Source organism: Dipodomys ordii, unplaced genomic scaffold, assembly GCF_000151885.1.
Source record: "Dipodomys ordii isolate 6190 unplaced genomic scaffold, Dord_2.0 Scaffold53, whole genome shotgun sequence".
NCBI lineage: Eukaryota > Metazoa > Chordata > Mammalia > Rodentia > Heteromyidae > Dipodomys > Dipodomys ordii.
This window is the reverse complement of record NW_012267269.1, coordinates 1,997,128-2,008,011: the sequence shown is the minus strand read 5'-3', so window position 1 is coordinate 2,008,011 and position 10,884 is coordinate 1,997,128. Positions and strand designations below refer to the sequence as shown.

At 40.9% G+C, this 10,884-nt stretch overlaps 1 protein-coding gene across 1 annotated transcript in view; it reads right to left on the bottom strand.

Moving 5' to 3' along the window:
• The window catches only part of Ccdc171 (coiled-coil domain containing 171), a 310,385-nt gene that overhangs the window by 288,885 nt on the left and 10,616 nt on the right, over positions 1–10,884 (bottom strand). The window contains exon 2 of the mRNA XM_013020745.1: positions 10,033–10,188. Coding sequence (XP_012876199.1) covers positions 10,033–10,076 — 44 coding nt within the window. The 5' untranslated portion in view covers positions 10,077–10,188. The remainder of the gene's footprint in view (positions 1–10,032; positions 10,189–10,884) is intronic.

The following is a 10,884-nucleotide window of genomic DNA, read 5'->3' as shown; positions in this document are numbered from 1 at the left end:
CAGCCAAACATACAAACTCAGAGTGAAGGGTTGGGAAAAGATCTACCAATCAAATGCCCCCAGTAGGAAAGAAGGCGTAGCTATCCTGATATCTGACAAAATAAAGTTTTCATTAAAATCAATACAAAAAGACAATGAAGGACACTATATATTAATACAGGGAACAATCAAGAGGAGGATATTACCATTATCAACTTATACTCCCCAAACATTGGAGCACCCAAATACGTTAAGCAAATACTCTCAAACTTACAGAATAAAATAGATCCAAATACGACAATACTAGGAGACTTTAATACCCCACTCTCACCAAAGAATAGGTCTACCAACCAGAGGACTGGCAAAGAAGCTACCGAATTAAGTGAGGCCATACTTCAAGTAGAACTAACTGACATCTACCAAGTATTTCACCCTAAAACAACACAGTACACATTCTTCTCAGCAGCTCATGGAACTTTCTCCAAAATAGACCATATCATAGTTCATGCAAGGAACTTAAGCAAATACAAGGGGATTGACATAATTCCCTATATCCTATCTGACCACAGTGGAATCAAGCTAGTTCTCAATAACAAAACATACTGCAGAAATTACTCAAATACATGGAAATTGAACAGCACACTTCATTTTTTTGGGGGGGTCCGGTCATGGGGCCTGAACTCTGCACCTGGGCACTGTCCCTCAGCTCTTTAGCTCAAAGCTAGTGCTCTACCACTTGAGCCACAACGCCACTTCTGGCTTTTTTTTTTGCTTATGTGGTGCTGAGGAATAGAACCCAGGACCTCAGGCATGCAAGGCAAGCACGCTACCACTGAGCCACCTTCCCAGTCCCTGAATAGCACACTTCTAAGCAACACCTGGGTAACAGGAGAAATTAGAGAAGAAATTTAAAAATTCCTTCAATTCAATGAAAATGAAGACACATCACAAAGAAACTTGTGGGACACAGCAAAAGCAGTCCTGAGGGGCAAATATATCGCCCTCAGTGCCCACATCAAGAAAATAGAGACAGACCAAGTAAATAATTTCATGTAGCAATTAAAACAGCTAGAAAACATGAAAAAATGGAACCTAAAGTTATTAGATGGAGCCAGATAATCAAATTAAGAGCAGAAATTAATGAGATAGAGAATAGGAAAATTATAAATAAAATTAATATAATAAAAAGCTGGTTCTTTGAAAAAATAAATAAAATTGATTGACCTTTGGCAAGATTAATTAACAAGATCAGGGATGCCACCGGAAAAATCACAACAAATACCCAAGACATCCAAACAATTATAAAGAACTATTTTCAAGGGCTGGGAAGGTGGCTCAGTGGTAGAGTGCTTGCCTTGTATGCATGAGGCCCTGGGTTCAATTCCTCAGCACCACATAAGCAAAAAGAAAAAAGCCGGAAGTGGCGCTGTGACTCAAGTGGTAGTGCACTAGCCTTGAGCTGAAGAGCTGAGGGACAGCGCCCAGGCCCAGAGTTCAGGCCCCACAACCGGACCCAAAAAAAAAAAAACAAAAAAAAAAGAACTATTTTCAAAAGTTATACTCTCTAAAGAAAGAAAACCTAGCAGAAATAGATGCATTTTTAGAGAAATACAAGTTGCCCAAACTGAGCAAAGAAGAAATAAATGGATTAAATAAGCCAATATCTTACAACAAGATACAGGAAGCAATCAGAAGTCTTCCAAAAAGGAAAAGGCCAGGACCAGATGGATTCACAACGGAATTCTATAAGACCTTTAAAGAAGAACTGATACCCATACTCCTCAAGCTCTTCAGAGAAGTACAAAAAGAGGGAGCTAGCCTAAACACATTCTACGATGCTCAATATCACATTCATCTCCAAACCAGGCAAAGACCCAATCAAAAAAGAAATCTACAGACCAATCTCCTTGGTGAACACAGATGCAAAGCTCCTTAACAAAATTCTAGCTAGCAGAATCCAGAAACACATTAAAAAAAAAAAACCATACACTACAACCAGGTAGGCTTCATCCCAGAGATGCAGGGAGATGGTTTAACATATGTAAATCAATAAATGTGATCCAACATATCAACAGAGCCAAGGTCAAGAACCACATGATTATCTCCACAGATGCAGAAAAGGCTTTTGATAAGATACAACATTCATTCAAGTTAAAAGCCCTGGAGAAAATAGGAATAGAAGGAACATTCCTTAAAACAATAAAAGCCATTTACAACAGACCAGTAGCCAATATTATACTTAATGGGAAAAAACTACAACCAATTCTCCTAAAATCAGGAACAAGGCAAGGATGTCCACTGTCTCCACTCCTCTTCAATATAGTCCTGGAACCCTTAGCCAGGGCAATAAGGCAAGAAAAAGACATTAAAGCGATCCACATAGGGAAGGAAGAAATTAAACTATCCCTTTTTGCAGATGACATGATACTATGCCTTCATGATCCCAAAAACTCCATCCCCAAACTCTTAGAAATTATAAACCACTTCAGCAAAGTAGCAGGATACAAAATCAACCCATAAAAAATGGTCACCTTCCTATACACCAACAATGTACAAGCAGAGAGGGAAATAAAGGAAGCAATCTCATTCACAATAACCCCTCAAAAAATAAAATATTTAGGAATTAACTTAACCAAAGATGTAAAAGAATTACTTAATGAAAACTATAAAAACTGAAAGAAAGAAATTACATAAGACACCAGGAAATGGAAAGACCTTCCATGCTCTTGGATAGGCAGACATAATATTAGTGAAAATGGCAATACTGCCAAAATTAATATACAAATTCAATGCAATTCCTATTAAAATCCCAATAGCGTACGTTTCTGAAATACAGAAAACAGGCCAAAAATTCATATGGAACAACAAAAGACCTAGAATAGCCAAAACAATTCTAGGAAAAAAAGACAACATGGGAGGGATCTTGATGACAGACTTCAAACTCTACTATAGAGCCGTAATAACAAAGACAGCATGGTACGAGCACAAAAACAGACCAGAAGACCCAATGGAACAAAATAGAAGATCCAGAAATAAAACCACAGGCCTACAGTCAGCTGATATTTGACAAAGGAGCCAAAGACATACAGTGGAAGAAACACAGCCTCTTCATCTACTGGTGCTGCAAAAACTGGGCAGCCACATGCAGAAGACTAAAAGTGGACCCCAGCCTATCACCATGCACCAACATCAACTCAAAATGGATTAAAGACCTTAACATCAAACCTGAATCTCTGAAACTACTGCACGAGAGAGTAGGAGAGACACTTGAACTTGTAGGCACAGGCAGGAACTTCCTGAACGGAGTCCCAGGGTCACAACAAATTGGAGAGAGACTTGACAAATGGGACTACCTTAAAATAAAACGTTTCTGCACAGCTAAAGCTATAGCAACAAAGCTAGAAAGACAACCAACTAACTGGGAAAAAATATTTACCAGCAATATATCAGACAAGGGGTTAACATCCTGTATATACAGGGAACTCAAGAAACTAATCCCTCCCAAACCTAACAAACTAATTACTAAATGAGCAAGGGAACTAAAGAGAGACTTCTCAGAAGAAGAGATAAAAATGTTCACCATCCCTGGTTGTGAAGGAAATGCAAATAAAGACAACCCTGAGATAACACCTTACCCCAGTCAGAATGGCCTACATTCAAAAGCCAGTCAACAACAAATGCTGGAGGGGATGCAGAGAAAGAGGAACCCTATTACACTGCTGGTGGGAATGTACACTTATACAACCACTTTGGAAAGCAGTCTGGACGGTCCTCAGAAAGCTAAATATTGACCTCCCTTCTGACCCAGTCATACCACTTCTAGGCATCTATCCTGAACAACAGGAACCAGTATACAAGTACACATGCACCTCCATGTTTATTGCAGCACTGATCACAATAGCCAGGATATGGACACAACCCAGATGTCCCACCACAGATGAATGGATCCAAAACTTGTGATATCTATTCACAATGGAATATTATGTAGCCATTAGAAAGGACAAAATAATGGCATTTGCAGGGAAATGGATGGAACTAGAAGAAATCACGTCGAGCGAGGTAAGCCGAGAGCAAAGAGACAAATGGCACATGGTCTCCCTGATAAGTGGATGTTAAATCCAAAATGTAAGGTGATACGACAAAATTAACAAGACTTAAGAAACAAAGGACTTCCACTCATCTGGTTGAATCACTACTAAATAACCCCATGCTGGTGATCACATATATTGTATATATGTGCACACAGAAGGAAAACCAGGAGGACGACACAGAACTAGAGGGAATCAGGGAAAAACATACAACAGCAGGACCCATCAGCTGCACTGGACATTGATCATAATTAACTAAGCAACTCAATGGCAGCGATGGGAGGGAGGGAACAAGTGGGAAAGAGGGAACAGCTGATGCTATGCAAAACAGAAGAAATGTACATATCACCCAAAGTGGAAGAAATAACTGTATTGCAAAGCTCATAGAACTCATAAATGTTGTAGACCATGATAGACAATTTGTCCTATGAAAGTTAGAATGTGTTTGTGACTTTAACTAAGCATCACTATCCCACAATACTGTGAAATTTGGGAAATTAGGTAACCACTTAATCACAATAAAAAATTTGAAGAAAAAAAAAAAAGAAGACTGAGCCAGGCACCGGTGGCTCCTGCCTGTAATCCTAGCTACTCAGGAGGCTGAGATCTGAGGAACTCGGGTCAAAGCCCCCTCGGGCAGGAAGGGATGTGAGACTCTTATCTCCAATAAACCAGTAGAAATCCGGTAATGGCGCTGTGGCTCAAAGCCCCCTCGGGCAGGTAAGGATGTGAGACTCTTATCTCCAATAAACCACGAGAAAACAGGAAGTGGCGCTGTGGCTCAAGCAGTAGAGTAGAGCGCTCGCCTTGTACTGAAGAGCACAGGGACAGCGCCCAAGCCCCGAGTTCAAGCCCCATGACCAACCAAAAAAAAAGTCTATAGAAAGAATTATCAAATGTGATTATAGACCAGGCACTGATGGCTCACACCTATAATCCTAGCTACTGGGCTGGGAAGGTGGCTCAGTGGTAGAGCGCTTGCTTTGCATGCATGAGGCCCTGGGTTCAATTCCTCAGCACCACATAAGCAGAAAGAAAAAAGCCGGAAGTGGCGCTGTAGCTCAAGTGGTAGAGTGCTAGCCTTGAGCTGAAGAGCTGAGGGACAGTGCCCAGGCCCAGAGTTCAGGCCCCACAACCGCACCCAAAAAAAAAAAAAAAAAAATCCTAGCTACTTAGAAGGCTGAGATCTTAGGATCACTTTCAAAGTTAGCCCAGGCATAAAAGTCCCTAGGAGACTTTTATCTCCAATTAACCACTCAAAAGCCAAAAGTGGCACCATGTTAAAGTGGTAGAGGACTAGCTTTGAGGCAAAGAGCTCAGAGACAGCACCTAGGCCCTGAGTTCAAGCCCCACTACCAAATAATAATAATAATAACCATAACCTAAATTGCTAACAAAAGCAATATTGCTTTACAAACATTCATCTGAGCCAGGCACTGGTGGTTCACTTCTGTAGTCCTAACTACTTAGGAGGCTGAGGTCTGATAATAACAGTTCAAAGCAAGCCCCAACAGGAAGGTCTGTGAGATGCTTTTCTCCAATTAACCACCTAAAAACTAGAAGTGAAACTGCCTCAAAGTGGTAGAGTACTGGCCTTGAACAAAAAAGCTCAGGAACAGTTCCCAGGTCCTGAGTTCAATCCATGACCAATGACCAATGAAAAAAAAGAAAAGAAAAGAAAGCATGAGAGACAGACAGAAGGGGAGGGAGGGAGGAAGGGAAGAAGTCAGGGAAGGAGGGAGGGAGGGAAGGAGAGAGGGAGGGAAGGGAGGAAGGGAGGGAAAGAGGAAGGAAAGAAGGAAGGAAGGAAGGAAGGGAGGGAGGGAGGGAGGGAAGGAGAGAGGGAGGGGAAAAAATCTCATCTAAATATTTTAAACATATAAATTTAATCTTTTTTTTTTTTGCCAGTCCTAGGACTTGAACTCAGGGCATGGGCACTGTCCCTGAGCTTCTTTTGCTCAAGGATCACACTCTATCACATGAACCATAATACCACTTCTGGCTTTTTCTGTTTATATGGTACCTACTGAGGGATCAAACCTAGGGCTTCATGCAGGGTAGGCAAACATTCAACCATTAAGCCACATTCCCAGCCCATAAATTTAATCTTTTTAATAACATTGCTAGATAGATACCTGTTAGAGAGATACCATTATGACCCTGATTTACAAATCAGGAAAATAAGGTCATTTGCCCTACTTAACAGGGCTAATATGAGACAGAAGTGGAATTCATACTTCACAGTTTGGCTCCATGATATGTCATTTTAACCTATAATGCCTTTCTGGAAGAAAAGAAATCATTAAAGGAAAAAAAAAAAGTAGACATTCTGAAGAATATTAGTTCAATGTGTGTTCAATGCTGAAAAATATCAGACAATGGAGTTGGGAGAGACCCTCCAGCCAGGTGCCAGTGACACACACTAAATCCTAGCTATTCAGGAGGCTAAGATTCAGATCATCAAGGTTTGAAGCCAGCTTGGGCAGGAAAGTCCTAGAGACAACATCTCCAAAATAGCCAGAAAAAAGCCAGTCTGGAGGCATGGCTCAAGCAGCAGAATGTGAGCCAAGCATGCATAAGGACTTGAATTCAAACCTCAGCACAGATAACAGTTCCTCTAATGAGAACTGTTTAAACTCCAAGTCTCATTCAAGCCAGGCATCCTCCCTCTTAAGCTATACAATAGATGGGATCACAGATATGCACCACCATGCCCAGCTTATTGACTAAAAAGGAGTCTCACTAACTTTGTGCTCAGATTGGCCTTAAATTCTGGTAATTCTCCTGATCTTCTCCTCCCAAGTAGCTGAGATTACAAGTGTAAGACATTATGCAACTCTACGTAAAAGATTAAGAATTATGTTTGGCATCAACTCTCAAAAGAAACACTTGAAATAAGAAAATAATGCTGCAATGCCTGACAAAATTCTAAGGGAAATAATTTCCAAGTTAGAACTTTTGCCCAACTTATCATTCAAAGACAAGACAGTAAGGAAGGCTACTTCAGATTTGCAACATCTCAAAATATATACCTCCCATAAACGTTCTTAGGAGGCTAATGGAGAGAGAATATGCTCCACCAAAATAAGGACCTAAACTGAGACTTAAGTTCCTAGAGTAAGAGTTTTCCACATAAGAAAGCATTGAGCCGGTGCTGGTGGCTCATGCCTGTAATCCTAGCTACTCAGGAGGCTGAGAGCTGAGGATCTCGGTTCAAAGCCAGCCCAGGCAGGAAAGTCCGTGAAACTCTTATCTCCAATAAACCACCAGAAAACCAGAAGTGGCACTGTAGCTCAAGTGGTAGAGCACTCACCTTGAGCTGAAGAGCTGAGGGACAGCGCCCAGGCCCAGAGTTCAGGCCCCACAACGGGACCCAAAAAAAAAAAAAAAAAAAACATTGAAAGGATTTCCAGGATAGGGATAAAAAGAAATACTAAGATGACATTTATGCAGCAAAGTACTTAAAAGGTAATCTGTCCCAACTGGACTGGCCAGAGCCTCTAGGAATTATTTATTTAAAAAGATGATGATAGGAAGCAACAGAAAATATCTGAACATATTGAAAAGAGAGTCATAGAGCTTGGTAGAGGCATGATTCCTACAGCTTAATTTGATTCATGGTAAGTTCATAGAAATTAAGCAAACCAAGAAATAAATAAGATAACCATTAAATCCAAGGAAAGGAAGCTAGATCTAAAACACACTGAACATGGTGAATTACACAGAACTCTAGGCATTCACACACAATGAAACCAAAGGAAGATACTCTTAGGGGTGGAACACAAAGTCACAATGCCTATGTGCCTCTGATCATATAAAATAATTATTTATCAAAAATAAACTCCAGAAAATGGAAACAGGCTTTTTCTTGTTGCTGTTCTGTTTTCTTTTCTGTCTTATTTGTTCATTTATCTGTCTTTTAAGGGGTGGCACAGAAATGGAGGAACAAAGGGTGAACAAATGCAGCGCCCGGCCACACCTTTATAATAAAAGGAAAAAATTTTTTTTTTTCCAGGGCTGAGGACCAAACCCAGGGCCTTGCGTGCGCCAGGCGGGTGCCTTTCCATTGGGCTAAACCCCCAGCCCCAGGAAAAAAAATTTAATGTAAAAATATCCAAAGAAAACAACATTTATCAGAAAAAAAATTACTCAGCAGTACTATATAACTCAAATAAAAATTTTCACAACTAAGCCGGGCGCTGGTGGCTCACGCCTGTAATCCTAGCTACTCAGGAGGCTGAGATCTGAGGATCGCGGTTCAAAGCCAGCCCGGGCAGGAAAGACCGTGAGACTCCTATCTCCAATAAACCACCAGAAAACAGGAAGTGGCGCTGTAGCTCAAGTGGTAGAGCGCTCGCCTTGAGCTGAAGAGCTCAGGGACAGCGCCCAGGCCCAGAGTTCAAGCCCCCCCCATAAAAAAAAAATTCTCAACTATAATAATGTACATAAAATAACAAGTTCAGCCAAGATTATAAAGTCACTAAATGCAAAAAACTAATAGCAAACAAGGCAGAGGCATGACTGATCTTCTGTAGTAGAAATCAGTAGATAACAGTTGAAAGAAAAGTATCAACTAATAACATGAAAAAAAAATCAAGAGATCAGATGGAAAAAAACAGCTTAGAAAGGCAGGCAGGCAGGAAGGAAGGAAGGGAGAGGGAGGAAGGGAGGGAGGGGGAGGGGTAAGGGGAGAAGGGGAATGAAGGGGAGGGGAGAAGGGGAGAGAGGAAGGGAGGGAAAGGGAGGGAAGAAATCAAATCACTAAAAGGGAAAATATCTGATAAAGGGTTTGTATTCATAATATACAAAGAATTCTGGGCTATACAGTGAGGTGGTATCTCAATAAATGAATCAATAGGCAGGTGCTAATGCCTCACACCTGTAATCCTATCTACTTGGGCGCTGTCCCTCAGCTCTTCAGCTCAAGGCTAGCGCTCTACCACCTGAACCACAGCACTACTTCCAGCTTTTTTTCTTTTTGCTTATATGGTGCTGAGGAATCAAACCCAGGGCCTCATGCATGCAAGACAAGCGCTCTACCACTGAGCCACCTTCCCAGCCCCTGTACTTACATTTTTTAAAACTATACTTAATAGAAAGTTGCATTCTCCTCAAGGGCCCAGTTTTGTAATACCTTAGAATACTGTACCCCACCTACCATAGGTGAATGAACTAAAATTAATCACCTTACTCAAAGGTATAAAGAAATCTCTGATACAAAAAAGATGAAGCAAGCTGGGCACCGGTGGCTCACACCTGTAATCCTTGCTATTCAGGAGGCTGAGATCTGAGGATCTCAGTTCAAAGCCAGCCAAACAGGAAAGTCCATGAGACTCTGACAGCCAATAAACCTCCAGAAAACCAGAAGTGGTGCTGTGGCTCAAGTGGTAGAGCTGAAGAGCTGAGGGACAGCATCCAGGCCCAAAGTTCAAGCCCCACGACCAACAGAAAAAAAAAAATCTCATTCTACCTTAAAATGATGCAATTAAATGCATCTTCTCAAAATGTTAACTGAGAGATATAAAGTACAAAAGCAATTAACAGTAGAGCTAAACTAAAAGAATGCTTAAGCAGAAGCAATTAGAGCTACTGAGATGAACAAGAGAAATTAGAATCACAGACATTATGGCAAAATGAAATAATGGCCAAACCCAAGTGGAAATAAGCAGAAACACAAGTAAAAGATTTAGAGTAATGGAAAAGAACAACCAAAGCTCTAGTCTCAGGACAAACTTCACATACACAAAGTTAACAAAGTTCACAAAGAAGCATAATAGTCCCTATAGAATCTCTGGACCCAGAGCTATGTTTATAAGGCATCATCCTGTTTCCTCCATTCCAAGATATTTTTACTTCCTTTATGCTTCCATCAAAATTCTTACAATTAGCTCTGACAGTCACAATTACTTGTTCCTTGCAACCAATAGCATTTTTCAACTAAAAAAAAAAGAGACTGGAGGCTTACCTTTGAGTATCACCAGTGGCACTATTTGAAGAGTTTACACTCATGGTAAGTCTTCCAACTCCTTAAAAATACCCCACTGTTTCTTAATGATATAGTTCTTTATTGATGATTGAAATTGTTCAAGATGTCTGTGTTACAGGTTAGGTGGACTAAAGTCTGTTAATATAATAAACAATACAACAGCAAGTTTATATTTGAATCCTGAAAGAACTGATTATTTTTCTTTTGATCTATAGGCTGGTTACTAATTTTTTTTTAATTACTGTATAACAAACAAGTGATTTTTTAAAAGAAGGGTTTATGTTTAAAAAGCAGCAGGCACTGGTGGCTCACACCTGTAATCCTAGCTACTCAGGAGGCTGAGATCTGAGGATCAAAATTAAAGCCATCCTGGGCAACAAAGTCCATGAGACTCTTTTTTTTTGGTGGTGGGGCCTGAATTCTGGGCCTGAACGCTGTCCGTCAGGTCTTCAGCTCAAAGCGAGCACCCTACCACTTGAGCCACAGCCCCACTTCTGGCTTTTTCTGCTTATGTTGTGTTGAGGAATCAAACTCAGGGCCTCATGCATGTGAGGTAAGCACTCTACCATTGAGCCAACTTCCCACCCAGAATCTTTTATCTCCAAATAACTATCAGAAAAACTGGAAGTAGCACTGTGGCTCAAAGAGGGAGAGCACTAGCCTTGACCAAAAGAGTTCAAGGACAGGACCCAGCACCCAAACTCAAGCCCCACAATGGACACACACACAAAAAAAAGCATTAGTGGCGCTGTGGCTCAAGCGGTAGAGCACTTGCCTTGAGCTGAAGAGCTCAGGGATAGCGCCCAAGCCCAGAGTTCAAGCCCCACAACT